The 16,438-nt window shown below is 51.0% G+C and overlaps 8 protein-coding genes across 8 annotated transcripts; 3 read left to right on the top strand and 5 right to left on the bottom strand.

The window, feature by feature from the left end:
* Positions 1-458: 458 nt before the first annotated feature.
* HETIRDRAFT_476279 (uncharacterized protein) lies at positions 459-3,512 on the top strand (the record flags this gene model as incomplete). Its single annotated transcript, XM_009549029.1, has 16 exons — positions 459-507; positions 562-672; positions 729-785; positions 843-964; positions 1,028-1,186; positions 1,258-1,346; positions 1,413-1,522; positions 1,580-1,674; positions 1,735-1,790; positions 1,845-1,995; positions 2,055-2,138; positions 2,196-2,381; positions 2,437-2,697; positions 2,762-2,878; positions 2,940-3,176; positions 3,246-3,512. The coding sequence occupies 16 exons, from the start codon at positions 459-461 to the stop codon at positions 3,450-3,452; spliced, it is 2,091 nt and encodes a 696-aa protein (XP_009547324.1). The 3' UTR covers positions 3,453-3,512.
* A 20-nt stretch (positions 3,513-3,532) lies between these two features.
* On the bottom strand, positions 3,533-6,173 carry HETIRDRAFT_61689 (uncharacterized protein; the record flags this gene model as incomplete). The annotated part of the gene is made up of 12 exons (XM_009548669.1): positions 3,533-3,800; positions 3,880-4,127; positions 4,183-4,270; positions 4,343-4,414; positions 4,467-4,613; positions 4,678-4,723; positions 4,774-4,880; positions 4,939-5,018; positions 5,072-5,213; positions 5,269-5,457; positions 5,523-5,974; positions 6,032-6,173. 12 exons carry the CDS (start codon positions 6,171-6,173, stop codon positions 3,732-3,734), a joined length of 1,782 nt encoding a protein of 593 aa, XP_009546964.1. The 3' UTR covers positions 3,533-3,731.
* A 103-nt stretch (positions 6,174-6,276) lies between these two features.
* HETIRDRAFT_418592 (uncharacterized protein) lies at positions 6,277-7,371 on the top strand (the record flags this gene model as incomplete). The annotated part of the gene is made up of 7 exons (XM_009549028.1): positions 6,277-6,323; positions 6,376-6,483; positions 6,534-6,612; positions 6,670-6,780; positions 6,835-6,982; positions 7,046-7,151; positions 7,215-7,371. 7 exons carry the CDS (start codon positions 6,277-6,279, stop codon positions 7,369-7,371), a joined length of 756 nt encoding a protein of 251 aa, XP_009547323.1.
* Positions 7,372-7,628: 257 nt separating this feature from the next.
* On the bottom strand, positions 7,629-10,046 carry HETIRDRAFT_476270 (uncharacterized protein). The gene is made up of 10 exons (XM_009549027.1): positions 10,027-10,046; positions 9,807-9,947; positions 9,584-9,757; positions 9,353-9,532; positions 9,148-9,293; positions 8,695-9,085; positions 8,490-8,639; positions 8,307-8,438; positions 8,068-8,241; positions 7,629-8,010 (listed from the first exon to the last, which is right to left on the bottom strand). The coding sequence occupies exons 2-10, from the start codon at positions 9,918-9,920 to the stop codon at positions 7,834-7,836; spliced, it is 1,638 nt and encodes a 545-aa protein (XP_009547322.1). The 5' UTR covers positions 9,921-9,947; positions 10,027-10,046; the 3' UTR covers positions 7,629-7,833.
* Positions 10,047-10,698: 652 nt separating this feature from the next.
* On the bottom strand, positions 10,699-11,145 carry HETIRDRAFT_320490 (uncharacterized protein; the record flags this gene model as incomplete). The annotated part of the gene is made up of 2 exons (XM_009549026.1): positions 10,699-10,881; positions 10,972-11,145. The coding sequence occupies 2 exons, from the start codon at positions 11,143-11,145 to the stop codon at positions 10,699-10,701; spliced, it is 357 nt and encodes a 118-aa protein (XP_009547321.1).
* A 466-nt stretch (positions 11,146-11,611) lies between these two features.
* On the bottom strand, positions 11,612-12,549 carry HETIRDRAFT_385189 (uncharacterized protein). Its single transcript, XM_009549025.1, has 5 exons — positions 12,506-12,549; positions 12,202-12,314; positions 11,932-12,143; positions 11,802-11,874; positions 11,612-11,744 (listed from the first exon to the last, which is right to left on the bottom strand). Exons 1-5 carry the CDS (start codon positions 12,519-12,521, stop codon positions 11,742-11,744), a joined length of 417 nt encoding a protein of 138 aa, XP_009547320.1. The 5' UTR covers positions 12,522-12,549; the 3' UTR covers positions 11,612-11,741.
* Positions 12,550-12,885: 336 nt separating this feature from the next.
* On the top strand, positions 12,886-13,566 carry HETIRDRAFT_46089 (uncharacterized protein; the record flags this gene model as incomplete). Its single annotated transcript, XM_009548645.1, has 4 exons — positions 12,886-13,143; positions 13,211-13,224; positions 13,279-13,459; positions 13,519-13,566. The coding sequence occupies 4 exons, from the start codon at positions 12,886-12,888 to the stop codon at positions 13,564-13,566; spliced, it is 501 nt and encodes a 166-aa protein (XP_009546940.1).
* A 457-nt stretch (positions 13,567-14,023) lies between these two features.
* Positions 14,024-15,198, bottom strand: HETIRDRAFT_246629 (uncharacterized protein; the record flags this gene model as incomplete). Its single annotated transcript, XM_009549024.1, has 2 exons — positions 14,024-14,656; positions 14,974-15,198. Coding segments are annotated over 2 exons (858 nt in total), but the record flags the coding sequence as incomplete, so codon positions are not given.
* Between the last annotated feature and the right edge of the window lie 1,240 nt (positions 15,199-16,438).

The raw sequence follows: 16,438 nt of genomic DNA, 5'->3' as shown, positions 1-16,438 counted from the left end.
CATAGAGCCACGAGATTGCCTCTCTATGTGCAATCTATATACACATTAAGTTGTCATGCTTAAAGCTTCAAGCTTCAAACCGAAGAGCCAGAGCTCATTGCTATTTGGCAATTCTATCAAAGCGCTCCTTCCTTGGGATGAACATGCAGTGAAGATGTTGCTTTGGCGAGCTAACTCCCGCTACATTCGCTAAGTAGCGCTAGGTGATCTATCAGTGGGTGGAGTACCGTTTCTTTGATGACGTAGAGGAATACAGTGGGCCAAAAAGAAATCTGGGAGGTTGATGTTAGTCGAGCGCCGGAAAAGACTATGTTTCACTCAGTTTCTTTTGCACGAATTTTGAATATTCTGACATGAATCGAGACATAATATTGAGCATGATTTTCCCGTTTGGGATATCATTTCAAGCACGTGACTATCATTGAACTGACGTGGTGCATTGCGGCGCCTGGCCCGTCATGGCTTTCCAGGAAACGAATTTCTCCGGCGCTTTGGCAACATGGAAGGGTGAATGGTCATCAATACTGACACAGAGAGATAGAACTGATAATGTCTTCACAGGTATTGGTCTTTCTGAGTTACAGAAGACTCTAGATGCACAGGGCATTGAGCTTGTGGAGAATCAGAAGGAGAGTGTGGTAGGCAGGAAGGCGTTGGCAGACAAAACAAAGGGTATGCTCCCAGCACTACCATACCAATATGTGCTTAGATTGACATATACAGCTTAGAGTTTAAGAAGATCTCGGACGAGGAGAAGCTCAATGCGTTCAAAGGCTTGCTCAAGGGTACGTGTTAGAGTGACCCTGGTCGTGTTCGCAGCTGCTGGAGCCTTTGTGTCTTAGCCTACCAAACCGAGATCGACAGTCTCACAAAGCGGTCGAAGTCGGCGGAAAACGCATTCCTCAATGTCTACAAAGTGCTGGCGGAGGCTCCTGACCCCTACCCTCTACTTGAAGCCGCCGTCGTACGTCGCGTCTCCTCATCAGTGTCTTTTACCTGACGATAATCATGTCTATGAGGGTCAAAGGATCAAACGGTGAAGATTGCTGAGACTCGAGATCTTGAAGACGAGGTGCAGCGCATCCGCAGTGAGAACGCGGAACTGAAGAAGCGAATAGCCGAGTTCGCTAGCATTGAGACGGCAAAGAGAAGGGCTGAGACGAAACTAGGGCAACTAGAGGAGAAGGTCTGTCACATCAGATCTGCTTGCTCACATTGGTTTTGATTTGATTTTGCTTCCTAACGGGCTTTGAATAGATGGAAGTTGCGATTCAAGAGAAGGTTGTGCAAAAAGAGAGTGAACTCAACGCCGCTTACGACGAGAAAATCAGGAATTATCAAGAAAGGTGCATTCTTGCTACATACGTTTGCAGTCGCGACGAAGGCTGATTGACAACTATGATATGACTTAGGGAGCAAGATCTTCAGCGTCAAGTCTCCCTCGTCCGAGACCAACTTCGTGATTTACGTACATCGAACGAATCTAACCAAGCCAAGCTTTTCGACCAAAGTCAACGCCAAGGTCAATTATCTTAGCCCTCTCTACCATACATATCATATGCTCACAACTTATGTGCAGACCAAGAAGTTTTCACTAACCTAGCTGAAATTGATATGGTCGTGGCTGATTTAGAACGTGCAAACACGCGCGTGGCGACTGTTGAACGACGGAACGTGTGTAAGTTGGTATTGTGAGAGGGAGAGTTGGCTGATGTGTTGTGTATGGCATCATAGGAGCTGCTGCGGGCTGAAATCGAATCTCTGAGGACGGGAGATCAGACTTCAGATGGGTAAGAGTTCGTTTTTCAGCATCTTGAACAACTTATAGACCGCATCATCTGCAGCTTCCAGGCTCTCAAGGCTCAAGTTGTCTCTCTTGAAGCAGAAACTGAACGGCTTTCCCATCTGCTAAGTACTCAGAAGACGCTGGCTGCCGAAGTAGAGGCTGCCGCTCGAAAATCCCTTGATGAAAAGAGTAAGGATATCCAAGGCAAGGTTAGTCACATCCTCCGCTTTCTTTGCATCCATAATTTAGTCTTGCCTCATTCATACAGGTTGTGGAGATTGAACAACTTCGGCAGGTGCTCAAGGGATACTCTGACTATGACGAGATCAAACGCGAACTTGAAATCATGAAGGTTTGTGCAAACTGAACTTATGCCTTTCAGCACTGACTTTCTCTTCCTTACACGAAGTATGTTGAATTCGCAGGCTTGGATGGAGACTTCGATGAGGATGAAGGGCCATTCTCTGATAATCAGCTGGGCCTCCAGCTTCCGAACCCCAACGCTACGAAGGCAAACGCGCATCAGACCGGTTCACTTGAAGTCCTCCTTGCGACGAAGAACAAACGAATTTTGGAAGAGTTGACAAAGTTCCGAGTCAGTCGCGTTCCTATACTCCCTGCTGCTGACATATTTGAACACATCCAAACAGATTCTTCATGGTGAACTGGAGACTTCGCTTCAACAAGCTCGCGAAGAGCTTGCTTCGGCAACGTCTGAACTTGAGAAGCAACGTACATTGAACGAGCGACTCGAAGATGACCTTCTTCAGCTCAATGAGCACAAACCAAGTCATAAACAGAACGGGAAAGCAAAAGCCAATGGTACCCATACACCATTGGAAGATGCTGACAGTGACGAAGATTTTCTTGCAACGCTGGACCTTAGGAGAAAGAACAAGCAGGGCACAGACGTCAGTGTTTAGTTAAACCGAACTCGAGGGAAGGTACTCAAATCTTTGCTTTAAATTCTTGTAGGACGGCCTTGTGCGGACAACTCCCATACCCTTCACGTCAGCAGCAGACACATCCATTTTGCCCATTGTCACCAGTCAGCGGGATCGTTTCCGGCAGCGCAATGCTGAACTTGAGGAGGTATGTTTGGCGGGCATCTCTTCTTCCATGCTGCTCTTGCTGAGCGAGTCCCCCCGAATAGGAACTGCGTCGTCAGTTCCAGATTATCTCTGAGCTTCGCACCGAGATTCGCAGCTTGCAAGCTGACAACCTCAAACTGTATGAGAAGGTCAGATATATGCAGTCGTATCGCGAGAACACAACGAACTCGACTCTTGACCCTCTACCCGCTGGTCCTTCGAGCTCTGCGGCAGAAATGACCAAATATCGGACACGATACGAGGAGTCAATGAACCCGTTCGAGGCGTTCCGTGGCCGGGTAAGTCCGTGTGCAGTATCACGAAGAAGCCTCCCCTGATGGTATCTCCTTTGCTTCGCTTGGATATAGGAAGCGGCACGGGCATACTCGAATCTCAATCCACTTGAGCGAGGCGTACTTGTTCTCACACGGTCGATCCTAGGCAATCGGCGGGCGCGCAATGCCTTCATTTTCTACGCTGTGGCATTGCATGCATTGGTTATGTTTACGACTTATGAATGTACTATCTCGTCAGGACAGCAGCTTCAACGACAGCCAGGACCGTACGGTTCATGATGCACTATATTAACATCCATTGTCTTGCTCTTGTGGAATATATTTATTGATGCACTGTTCACTGGAATAACTGGCAAGTAGAGAACTAGACGATTGCAAGTGCTGAATATTTGGCGAAGCGCAACATTTCTTTCAAAAGTCCGTGTTCTTCAAAATATGATGATACGTGTGTAATATACTTTAAGGTCATCGCAGGCATAGGCATAAAACCTCGCGCATGAAGATACGTCAACAATGCGTACTCGCTGGAAGAACGAACGAAGAGAAGTCCATGCATCATCATTTGACCTTGCGTGTGCTCCAGAATGTCAGCGCCTTGTCGACGGCGTCCAACACAGGTTTCATCGCCTGAGGACCCCAACAGCCAGCCGTCGTCAGCCCGACACCATGCAGCCCCGCGAGGACAGAGACGGAAGGTGCTGCTTACGACTGTGATCTTGCTCCGATCTACACCTGCACGGTGGGCCGCAGTCACGATGGCGTCGACCTTTTGGGGTGTCTTGACAAGGTATCCCACCATGCGCGTGGCCTTGGCGTTCTTCTGTGCGGGCGTAGCAGGCGCGAGCTGATGCTCGTTCGCGGACGGGTAGATCGAGGACCAAAATTGTCGTAGAAATTCGTTGGCGGCCGTTTGACAGGTGCGCATCTGACTGAAAATGTCTTCAGGGATGTCGTCTGTGCCGAGTCAGTATTTAACACATTGAGAGAAGGCGAAAGAAAGAAGGACTACTTTTGTGCGATTTAACATCGAGACGAGTGGCTACATTTTCAGTCATTGAAAGCAGCGCTGCGTCGCCTGATTTTCGCTCAATCTTCAACTGAATCAAGAAGTGTCCCGGTGTCAGGGATGTGAACTCAGAATGGATTCTCCGTTCCGGAGATGTGCTGACCTGCCCAAGGTTCCTATTCCATTCTTGAAGATCGTTCCTTGCCATTCGAAGAGCAGCTGAAAAGTCTACAGACTGGAATTGATGCGCACACGTCGAGACCGGGAAGTCGTGTAAATGGACTTACTGCCCGTGCATCTTGTTCAGCTGCACTAGTTACTCCTGTTCGTCCCTCGAAGTATCTGTGTCCGTCTTTCATCTCTAACAAGATACCCGCTGAGGCTTTAGGATCGTGTAGGTCTTGAAGATCTATTTGTGAGTAATAATTCCAAGGCTGGGTCATGGATCAGATGACAGTATGGAGAATGGGACGATGGAGGAGTGCGCACGTCTGCGACGTCTGCAGAATCTATCCGTCTTCTTTTTGCCGAAGGACCTTCCGACCTGCGAAAGATATGAAAATGCTTGGCAGGCGATGTCGAGAGAAGGTATACATTGCTGACTTGAGCAATCGCTCAGAATGCTCGTTGAATTTTCGGATGAGTGGCAGGGCACCTCTTTGCTTTCCTGCTTGCATAGTGATATCTTTCTCATTCCAAGCCTTTGTTACAGATACAGTAAGCCTTCGACGCCGGTACAAGGCAAGAATGGAAGCCCACCTCCCCATGATCTTCGTTGGTTGCCCCAAGATCTAGGAACATCTCTACATCACCATCTCTCTGACGTCGAGGCTCCAACTCTGTGTAAAGTGTCATCACAACGACGATGTTACAGAGCAGGTCCTGAACGTGCCATCATCTGGTTTCTCCAGATATTTGTCGAAAATGGGGTCATCTTTGACAACATGCTGGGTCGCTGTTGACCGGATGGATGCTCTGTGAGAATTGAAAAGCTTCGACTGGAAATATCGTGTCCAAAACTCTGCCTCAGATAGCTGCACCATCATGTCAGAAATCGCTGGCGAAGTGCATGAGAGTCTGGAGATATACTTTATTCGGAACGTTCTCGTCATAGGCTTTGGCAACAACCGGGTATTCTTCAAAAATGTCGTGTACCAACTGTGGCGTGACGACGATCTTGATTTCGCCACCGTCTACGGTCTGCGGTCTTGGGTCGACTAGCTGACCAGGCCGCCCTCGTTTCTGAGACTCCGCCGCTGCTTGAGCGAGAAGAAGTTGCTAATATAGAATAGCGGTTGCATGAAAGACTGCACAATGATGTAGGATAAAGCAAACAACATTACTTCTCGTCCATCCCAGAACTCAGCTTCTGTGATCTGGCCCGTAATGACCAGCTCGCGATGCAGCGCGGCAAGTTCGGGATTATTCACGAGGACCTTCTTTCGTAAACGGAAATCGTTGATAGGATCGTTGATAGGAGTCCCGGGAGTACGGGCGTCACTCGACACGGACGCGGCGCGAGAACTAGATGGGTGAGAAGACGGAAATAGTTTTGGGCGTGATAGGGAGACTGCAGAAGGGGTGACAGATGCACTAGCGGGCGCCTGGGGGGCGGCAGCGTCCTGGATGCTACGATTCCTCCCAATGATGGTTGTGAGTTCGCGTTTGAAAGCTTCGCGCTCCGTAAGCGCGACAGGTTGTGGAGAAGTAAAGGTGAAGTTGTGGCCTGTATCATCACCAACAAGACCGATCTTCAGCCTGACTTGGGCGGCTCCCTCCTTGCTCGAGAAGAGAGCTAGAATGCAAGAGTGATTGTTTGAATGTTGAACGCGAAGATGGCGGGGAGGCTTACAGGCGGCGTCAACATGAGCGACGCGAACTGATGGAGCCTTCTTTCCATCCTGAGTCCATTGAAGGTGCGACGCAGTGAGCTGGAGCAAGCCTGGCAATTTTTTGTAGGAAGCCTTTGCTGAGCAGAGCGTCGAGGGAGGCATTCACGCTTTCGAGTGGCTCGCGCCGCCACGCGTCCGTACTCTGTTAGATAAGCCCGTGCTCCTTCCCGTTATGGATCCCGACACAGTTTCTCACTAGACCACAATGGCGAAAGACATCGAACGGCAGCTCATCGTGTTCGACTTTGACTGGTAGTTTTGCATCCACAATATCACCTCACGCTCCAGACCCACCATCATCTAGGTCTCTTGCTGATCAGGATACGGATAGATGGATATTCGAGGTCCTAGCTCCCGACATTCGTCGCAAGATGAAGACACTCAAGGAAGAAATTCAGTGGACAGATCTTATGTAGGGCTGTCACGTATTCCACATATCCTATTTCTCATCTCTATCAAAAGTGCTCAGTCACTAAGAGAGCTTCATGAACGAGGTGGGACCAGGGAGGATATTGAAGGCGCGCTAAAGATCATGCCTTTCGTGAGCAAAATTGTCTGTCTACACCTGCATCAAAGCTCAAACATAGATCCTTCAAAGCACCCTGCTATGGTACGCGGCGTCAAGGCCGTCAAGGCGGCTTCAAAGCCTGCTACAACCTTCTTCTGCCTCTCGAACGCCAACTCGGTCTTCATCACCACTATTCTTCAGGTGCGCCATATCATCCCATCCTCCTATCGAATTGCTTTCTGAGTATGCGAGAAGTCCAAGGGCCTTCAGGATCTCTTCACTGAGATCGTGACCAACCCCGCCGAATGGGACCCTTCGGGCCTGCTCAAGCTTCGCCGCCGGGTCGATCCCGCTGGCCCTCAGCACTCCTGCAAAGTCGGATGCAGCCCGAACATGTGCAAAGGTCGCTCACATCAGTTGCACCAGCCAACGGTCGATCTTGATGTTTGACATTTCATACTTGCAGGTGACGAACTTGAAGCATTCCTGGCGCGGCATCGACCAGATTTCGACCGGATAATTTACGTCGGCGACGGCTCTAACGATTTCTGCCCCATTCTCCGCCTGAGAAGGTACCGTTCTGTGTCTTTTAATACAATGACGCGTTCTGACTCGCTTTGCATGTCCATCTTCAGCCAAGATATGATCCTCTGCCGTCAGTATAGAGGCTTGGAAAAACGCATTGCCAAGGAAGGCGAGAAGGAAGGTCTCAAGTGTCAAGTTCGGTACTGGGCAGGAGCATGGGAGGTAGAAGAGATATTCAAGCAGTTGCCTAATGTCATCGCAACCTAACCAGGCATCTCTGGTAAGAGAAGGTATACAAGAAGATTGAACTGGTCATTGACAGTAAGGCTGCAATTTACTCTGGGATCATGGGAGTATCATTTATTTGCGCTCGCTCAATTCATAGGATGTTCCTCTCAACTTACGCCATCTTCGAGGGATTAAACATCCCTTGATCGTGTTGACCATGCTTCCGCGAAGGTCATGAGAACCAATAAGCTCAACGCTGCGTGAGAGTGATGAGCAGCGATGATCATCGCAGGAACGACACTGCCAGGTAAGCCACGGCAACAACTGTAGTGAACGATGAGATACATCAACATGAGCGTGTAAACCAACTGGGACGGGAAAGGAACAAACTGAGCACCAGGTGTATAGAGTAACAACAAAGAACAACTCAACGCAAACTGAAGGAATAAACAACGAGGGGTACCAACAAGTACCCGCCAGAAACAGAGATCGAGCGAAAGGTTACTGAAAATATAGCGGCTGCACTTCCGACTGGGCAAATTGTAGATTACATGCAGGGCATTTGCGCTGTCGTGTCGAGATGCGATCATCAACACACGATTTGCAGAACGAATGCATGCACTTTGTGATAACCGTATCTCGCATGTGCGAATGACATATCGAACACTTGAGGATTTTCTGTGATCGTGTTCGACGGATTAAAGAAATCGACGACAGACTTAAATTACAACGTACCATGCAATTCTCCACTTCTTTCGTCAAAGCTGCTTCCTTCTGTGAAACGGTCAGCGGCTTAGCCTTTGAGCTGGCAAGCGCTAGTTCAGCCTTCAGCAGCCGCTCATTGGCAGTACGCAGTTCTTCCCTGGTCAACTCATACCTCTCTTCTCGAGTCTTGGAAACCTTATTGATCTACGACAAAGGAGGAGGTCCTAATAAAAAAACAAAATAAAGATACTATGGAGTGTGTGACATACCTGAGAGACTAGGAGGTGTTTTTCTTCTGCACGCGCATGCCATAGTTGTATCATGCGTTCATTTTCTTGGAAGGTAACTTGCCAAGTCTCAAGTGTCAACTTTCGTGTTGCTTGCTCTTGCAATAGGTGTATCTTCATAACAAGTCAGTGGTACAAATGCATTCAGAATGATGTGTTACTCACTATCTCCTTATTGAGCTCTTTTTCTGAATTAGTCAACTTTTCCACCAGCTTGCTTTGCTTCTCGATGACCCGCGCCATGTTCTTCGACTCTGCGACGAGAGCGTCCTTTTCACGCATCGCGGCATAGAACTTGTTCTCCGACTTCGCTTTCTGTATGGCAAGAAAGATCGTGATCAACAGTCGCGTCAAATAAGAATCTCCATACCTCCAAGGTGACCTTCTCCATCCGATCTTCCGCGGCCGTCAAGTCAAAGACTTTGCTCTTCACCTGCCGATCCAGCTGTTCCCATGCAGCGGATAGCTTATCCAGCTCCGCATACAACGGTGCCTCTGCTTGGGCTCGCTGAGTCTCCTGGAGTCTCAATCGAGTCACTTCCTCTTCTTTAATTCTCAGCTGCTCTGAGAGATGTGTGATCTCCGGCGGTAAGCTGGAGGACTCGCCGTATATTGACTGATACTGCTGGAGAAGCTTTTTCGTTGCTGCTAGCTGCTCCCGCGTCTCTGCTTCACGCCGTATATGCTGCGCGACCTCGATATTCTCCCCCTGACAGCGGCTGAGGGATTCTTCCAGTGCCATGGCCCGAATCTTCGACTCTCTTGAGAACGTAAAAAAATCTGATCAACGTTAATACAGGCGTACATAACGATTGAGACGCACTCCAGTCGCTTCTTGAGATCGTCGACGTAGGTAATATCTTCACCCTTCTCTTGGGAAAGGAAATCCGCGAGATCCGCGTCCCCTGCCCGCGCTGCAATGAGAGCTTTGAGTCGAGAGACCTCAGATTGCAGCACTGCCAGTCGTTCCTACAGGTAACGCATGTATGAGCTTTAGTTCCACGCGAAGGATGGAACGGTCAACTTGCTGAACGAGATTGAGCAAGCGCTTCGCATTCTTGAAGGGCCTGTCGCCTAAAATGCTCCTTCTGCTTGCGCTCATGTACGTCGGCAGCGGCTTGGTCCCGCTGCTCGCGCAGTCTTGCATTTTCAATGTCACGCCTCACCAGCATGTTACGAAGATCTTCCTTCGTCCGCTCCAGATTCGCCTGCGCAGCTATGAGATTGAGAAAGATGATGAAATCAGGCGCGAAACCTACAGTCACTTCTTCCTCCCATTGACTGCGATTTTGGAGCAGGTCGGCCTCCCGTTTTTGGCCTTGCTGGATTTTCTCGCGCAACTCTCGATTGATGAGCTCTAATTGGGAAGCAGAGGTGCGAAGAGCCTGATAAACATGGGAGTTAGACACTATATTTTCTCCCAAAACCATTGCCTAGAAAAACGAGGTCAGACATGAATGTTGCGGACAAGTGATCGCCTACCTCCGCTCTCATCTTCCGAATATCTTCTTGCAACCCGATATTTTCCTTGCGCAGGTTGAGGACTACCGATTCACGGAACTCAGCCAACTGTTGCCAACCCTCCAGCGTAGGCATGGTGACTCCGTTAGGAATAAACACCTCCTAGAGCGCAATTAGACGGACAAATCAAGGGATCAGAAGTTACTCGCAACGCCCACCAATGGTTGACCAGACCACTCACTGAAGGAGGGGACGGCTGCTCTTTCGCATCCGACTTCGGCTCACCATCTTCTCCCGTCTTAGGCTCCATGTCGCTGCTCTCTCCTCCCTCCACTTCCTCGGTCACTTCTTCGACTGCCACTTCTTCGACAACTCCAGCGGGCGACGAGGCTTGTCTTTCGACAGCACGCACGGTCCGGCTTCGCAGTCGATCGAGGCGGCTCTCGGCAGTCACAAGGTCCAGGTGGTATTTGTCGCACTGTGATGCCGAGTCGGCGAGCTGTGAGCGGGTGAGAGCAAGTTCTGAACGAAGAGCGGAACACTACAAGCTGCGGTCAACGCTAGGGAGATAACCCGGTGTGAAGATCTCACCTCTGTCTGTGACTGTTGATACTTTTCGTACATCTCATCGTGGGACAGAACGGTCCCGCTCATCCGTACGAACTCTGCGATCAGCTGACGTGTGACTTCCGCCTTCTTCTCGAGTGCCTCAACGAAAAGTGGGTCAGCATCGGAAGAGACTTGCTTTGAAAGGTCGAAGATGTCTAAGACCTTGACCATTAGCGAAATGAGTAAGAGGGACAAAAGTATAGGAGAAAGACAAACCGTGACTATTCTCGCTCAATGGTAGAGCATTGTCAGGTGGAGATATAGAACGAATCGTGTCGATTAGCTATGGTGTGACCCTCGACGTTCAGCGTATAGATAACGCGCTACAGAGCATCATATTCACCTGTGACCAACACGCTTCTATCGCGGCAAGACTGGCTTCGTACGAGGTCTTTCTGTGCTCCAGCTCTGCTATGCGCACTTGGCTTCGTTGGTTCTCACGTGAATAGTGCCGCATGCGTCGAAAAATCGCCTCCTTGCGAAATTGCTAATGTGCCAACATGTGTCAGAAGAAGGCCAGCACGACTCGAGAAAGATAAAAGGCAAAGATCGAGAGGTAAAGAGAGTAGGAACGCACCTCAAGGCTATCCTGATCTTTTGGTTCGTCGTCCGCGGTGGGAGTGGGTGTTGATGATACATTGCCGTTGAGGTGAACAGGAGAATCGAAAGCGTTAGCCAGCGCACGTTTCTTTGGATGTAGAGGTCCTGGATCTTCTAAATTATGGCGTTTTCGCGATTCCATGGCAAGCATTGGTGAGAGAAAAAAGATGGTGGGTAACGGAGAACTGGAGTGAAGTTGAGAGGACCGTCGAGTCGAAGAGCAGCCTCAGCCAAATTTGCGACTCCGCTCAATTGTTGTGGCAGCGCCATCTTCGTGTCTGGACGGCGTTCTTTGACTCTCTCGCATTCTCTCCGTTCGCTCTTCACTCTCTTCATGGTTTCAATATTTGCAAAAATGGCATAGAATGGTGTATGCTGATAGAATGGAGGGATCGGAAATTGGGTGGTTGTCCGTTGACAATTTTATCCGTCGTAGCAGACATGAGACTTCATCCCAGAATTAACGAATGCAGAAAACCGGACCTTGGAAGGCCACACCGCATATCGATGGTACTCAGCTGCACTCATGTGTTATGATTTACGCCCTCCGACTCAATCCCTCCTACACGAAAACGTCTCCGTTGGAAGATGTTTTACTGGCACACGCGACCGTCTAATCTCCATCAGAAAGCTGCTCGTGGGGCATATCATGTGCGAGGCCGTATGCATAGATACATGGAAAAACTTTTGGGGTACTCATGCGAAAGGGGAGGGAAGGATGAAGACAACGCGGCGCCAAAGAATGGTTTACTATGTCATATTCATACCTGCTCAGCAAGTAATCGTCTGTACGATAATTAGACTCACCTCTGCCATCTCGACATCCTCGGCAGCAGCCTTTGTTGACTTTGAGCGATCCTTGCGCTCCAAGATTGCTCGCCTGCAAGACAAGTGGGATCAGAATCCGCTCGGGCCGCGAGCTAAATAATATGCGAACCGGTCCTTGTCAAGCTTGATGTTGATAATGACAACATTGCTTGGGTGGATGCCGATGGGGATGCTCGAACCGTTCGCCTTGTCGCGCTGCACACGGTCGACGTGGATAACCCACTTCTTCCTGTAGACCTGGGAAACCTTGCCCTCACGACCCTTGTACTTGCCGCGAACGATCCGGACCTCGTCGTCTTTCCGGATAGGGATGGAGCGGGCCTGATACACAGTATGATCGTGAGCATGCAATTGGCGAGGGGAATTATGAGGAACAAACATTGTGTTTGGTGCGGAGCTCCTTGGAGAGCGAGGAGGACATGATCTTGCGGCGGACGGAGGAAGGGGCAGAGAAGTGCGCCTTGCGCGACTTGCGCCGGGAGGAGGAGACGTCTATGTGGATTGAACAATAATATCATCAGCACACCAGCAACTCGATACTCGCATTCCACCCAACATGGATTCCCCATAGTCATCCGCGCAGCCATTTCTCCATCCATCCATAATTCACCCCTCAAGGTGCGGTTTTTTCGATCCAGACGTCCAGAAAAGAACTCCAGCGGCGATTAGGGACATGAACTAACCAGGGTTGAACTTCATCTTGTTCTTGAGGGCGTTGTTGACGGCGACGGCGGTACGAAATTAGGAGTATTGAGTTCGCCCTAGCGGAGTTTCCCGATACGCTTGTTGCCGATAGCCGCCACAATGCGCCTGATGCTTCCGTTCTCTGACACTGTACCACTTCTTCCGAGTCAATAAAATGATTGACAATTCGTGTTAACCGTCGATGTTCTAATCATGATACTGCACAGTTTGGGGCGCGGTCAGAGCAAGGTGACGAACAGAACCTGAGACGGTTTCGCGCCCCAAGATAGAAGGTGTAGTAGCTGCAATTCACCCAGCACTGGGGTCCGGAAGGCTTTCCTTATCACTTGTTGCGTCCGATCACCATCATCCATAAATCATGCACCAAATGGACGCCCACGGTCTCAGAGCCGCTCTCGAGGAAGCGCAGATCGGCTACGCAGAGGGAGGCATCCCCATCGGCTCTGCCCTCTTCCAAACCCTCGACGTCTCCGACTCTCGAGCAGTCACCGCATCTCCATTAGGCAGGGGGCATAACATGCGCGTTCAGAGAGACTCTCCGACCCTCCACGCGGAGATCTCGGCGCTGGAGAACGCGGGGCGGCTCAAGGCCCTAGCGTACAAGAATTGCACATTGGTGAGTGCGGCGCACCTTGCCTCCGCAGGACCGCAATGATAGCTCATCTTGGTGCGCGAGGGGATAGTATACGACCCTAAGGTGAGCGTGCGCACGCGACGGCGAGTAGCTTGCAGGCTCTGAGGACTAGGGCAGCCCGTGTAGCATGTGCACAGGCGCGATCCTGCTGTATGGCATCCCGCGCGTCGTCATCGGCGAGAACGCCAACTTCCGAGGCAGCGAGGATCTCCTTCGCAGCCACGGGGTCGAGGTGATCGTTCAAGATGATGATACATGCAAGGAGCTCATGGCCAGATTCATCCGAGAGAAACCCGAGGTGCGCCCAAAACGCTTTGAGCAACTCAACCGTTCCTCTAACGAGGCACGATCGTACAGTTGTGGTTCGAGGATATAGGAGAAGTTCCTGAAACAGACTCTTCTTAATCGTCTTTCTCAAAAGCACTTCGTAAACGTAAATGGGAGTATATATACTATGCAATGACTCACGCGTCGTGTACAAATAAAACAGGGAGATACATTTCGATGAATTAATACAAAAGTATCAAGGGCTACGAGAACACAATATGCTGGAATGCTGGGGTGTCGTACTATACATATGGAATGATGCAAAGGGAATCCGTGGGATGCGTCAAACAGACCATATACCATGAGTGATAAAAAAAACCTTGCGGAGGAACAAAAAAGAGGAACACGATGGAATACAGGAGTCCGAACGAGAGCCCACCATCCACTATGTAAAGCGGGTGCAGGTCATGATAAGGCAGCGGCCAGCGCAGAGCGATCTTCCAGGTTTAGTTGAATGAGGATGAGAAAAAAAAAGGAGCCAATGCGCGCATCAATCGTCAATACCGCCAGTCTCGCATTCATAGTCGAACGCGCCCCTCAGCCACACGTGGTCCCTCACCTCCTTAATGTCCGCGCGCGCCTCGGGATCCGGGTTCAGGCACCTCAGCATGAGCGCGCGCGCGGCCATGCTCACGCACGCACCTGCCGCCTCGCTGAGCACGACGCAACCCTTCACCGCGTCTTGCTCCGTCGGGAACGGCGATGCCCCGGTGAGGAGGTACGACAGGAGCACGCCGAGCGTCCATATTTCCGCGGGCGGCGCCTGATAGGGCTTCTTCAGCAGCACCTCCGACGCCGCGTACGCCGTCGTCCCGAAGAAGAGCGTGTAGAACGGCCGGGGGAGCGCGGGGTCGACGACGACGGCGCTCCCAAAGTCGACGAGCTTGACCCGCAAGCGCGCGTCGACGAGGATGTTCTCGTCCTTGATGTCGCAGTGCGTCACGCCTTGGCTATCGAGATAGTGCACGACGTCGACGACTTGGGCGAAGATGTACCGCGCTTGCACTTCCGTGAGGCGTTTGTGCTGCGACTGCTCTATGCACTCAAATAGGTCGTGTGAGGGTCGACGGATGAAGTGTGGCCGGGGAGGGAGGGCCGGAGATAAGAGCGAGGGTGACGAGCAGGATACGGAGAGGAGATCATCGACCGAGCACATGCTTTGTTGCGACTGTATGCTGAACTCGTCAAACTGCGACGTTTCAGCATCGTGCACTTCGTCTACCTCGATCGAGAGGTTAGGGGGAGTGGTGGGAGGAAAGTGAACATCCGAATCTTCTGATGGTGAGGGCGTTAGGGCTGGCGTGGTCGCCGATGAACTCGATATAGCCTGTGAAGTGCTCGGCGCAGTAGCCTGCTCGCATGGGCCTTTGCCAACACGCCTCGACACCCAAGGCGTGCCATGCAACTCTTGTACCTATCAAGGACAGGTATATCAGGGTGGCCCGCTGTGAACGCCAAAGGTCACACAACGGGACTGAGACTTACCAAATAGAAATACAACGGATCTTCAAACAAATCAATACACCCTACGATGTTCTGATGATCCAACAAGCCAAGAAGTAGGGCCTCGGTAGGTACGCGATTGCCATGTTTGTCCTCCATCCACGCATGCTCCGGCACTTTCGATTTGATGATAAACTTGACGGCGACCTCACAGTCCTGGAGGCGATGGTGCGCTGTCATGACAAACCCGTACCCGCCAGCGCCAAGCTCATCCCCAAGCAGATAGGATTGGACGAACGATGCATTCAAATGGTGCTCAGCGGGGAATCGGTGAGAGTACAAGCAACCTTTAGTTGGGTATGTGCGTTCAAAGGCGGCGGGCCGAAAAAGCCGAGGCCGAGAGCTGGTTACTCCTGAAGGAGACGTCAAGGAGCGTTCGTGAGGTGGCACAGGGGGTTCCGCGAGAAAGTACAAGCTCTGTGTGTTCGGCATGTGTGGAGGTGCATGCGAGATGTTTGAAGCGGAGACCGGCATATTTGAGCCTGACGCAACGTCAAAGGAAGCGAGAGTATAATTGGAGGGTTCTACGTCAAGATTCGGAGGGAGAGTGGTATGCTTGTGATTCCCAGAGGGATCGTCTTGAACCGATGGATGGAATACAGGAGAAAACGAAGAAAGGGCGCGTGATATGTCTGGTACATTGATATTCTGATATTTTGAACCGGACGCGTGGGGATCGTGAGCCTCCAGCAGGTGTTGTGGTAGGTGTCGCGCGTTGGAGAGATGGGCGAGCGAGTCGGCTTGATCTGGTTTATGGCCAGAACGCTCCTGTAAATCGGAATACCCCTGCTCTTGCAACGGCGTGTAAAGCGCCTCCGGTTCGTTGTCATCAGACGAGTAGTCGCCAGTGTCCATGGTCATTGAGGGCATCAATGGGGGCGGCGAGAGACAAGAAGAGGGTGTCACGGCGGAATGGAAGGCGTAGGGGAACACAGGAGACATGCGTTGCGGATGGAGGAAGAGGGGGGAGAGGAGAGGAGACTGGCGGGGAGGAGACGCAGAGGGACGGCGGCAAGGGGAGCACGCCCGGTTGAAAGGAGCGGTTCATAAAACGACGGGAGAATGAAGGTTTTCGATTGTTTATGCATTTGGGAGAGCTGCGGGACGGGACGTGCATCCTGACGCAACCCGTGTCTGACAGGTGGGAAGTGCCGCTTTGGGCCGTGTATGTGCCGCAGTGCCAGAGTACCACAGGCAGAGCACCGGAAGGCCCAGCATTCCCCTTGGATCGAGCATGGGACCTGTGAAAGTGAGTGGAGTGTTCAAGAACAGAAGCTCACTGTCGACGAGTTCCATGACCCAAGGGAGCCAAAGTGACCAAAGGGCAGGTGAAGCGAACGACGATTCACGCTGCGATGCCGCGAGGTCTGATGCGGGATCCTACCGTGTTTGACTTTAGAATTGGGCCGAGCAACCCATCTTGACGTCGTTGACGCCGCAGACCATA

The sequence above is a fragment of the Heterobasidion irregulare genome (genome assembly GCF_000320585.1).
Source record: "Heterobasidion irregulare TC 32-1 unplaced genomic scaffold scaffold_06, whole genome shotgun sequence".
Lineage (NCBI taxonomy): Eukaryota > Fungi > Basidiomycota > Agaricomycetes > Russulales > Bondarzewiaceae > Heterobasidion > Heterobasidion irregulare.
Note: the sequence above shows the minus strand (reverse complement) of the source record. Positions and strands in the feature narration are given on the sequence as shown.

Coding starts and splice junctions, on each gene's coding strand:
- HETIRDRAFT_476270 (XM_009549027.1), bottom strand. CDS start 9,920: ATGCCTACGCTGGAGGGTTGGCAACAGTTGGCTGAGTTCCGTGAATCG. Junction 9,758..9,806: donor TTCGGAAGATGAGAGCGGAG/GTAGGCGATCAC, acceptor TCGTTTTTCTAG/GCAATGGTTTTGGGAGAAAA. Junction 8,439..8,489: donor AAGAGCTCAATAAGGAGATA/GTGAGTAACACA, acceptor CTTGTTATGAAG/ATACACCTATTGCAAGAGCA.
- HETIRDRAFT_385189 (XM_009549025.1), bottom strand. Junction 12,144..12,201: donor AGCTCCGCACCAAACACAAT/GTTTGTTCCTCA, acceptor ACTGTGTATCAG/GCCCGCTCCATCCCTATCCG. Junction 11,875..11,931: donor ATCAAGCTTGACAAGGACCG/GTTCGCATATTA, acceptor CTTGTCTTGCAG/GCGAGCAATCTTGGAGCGCA.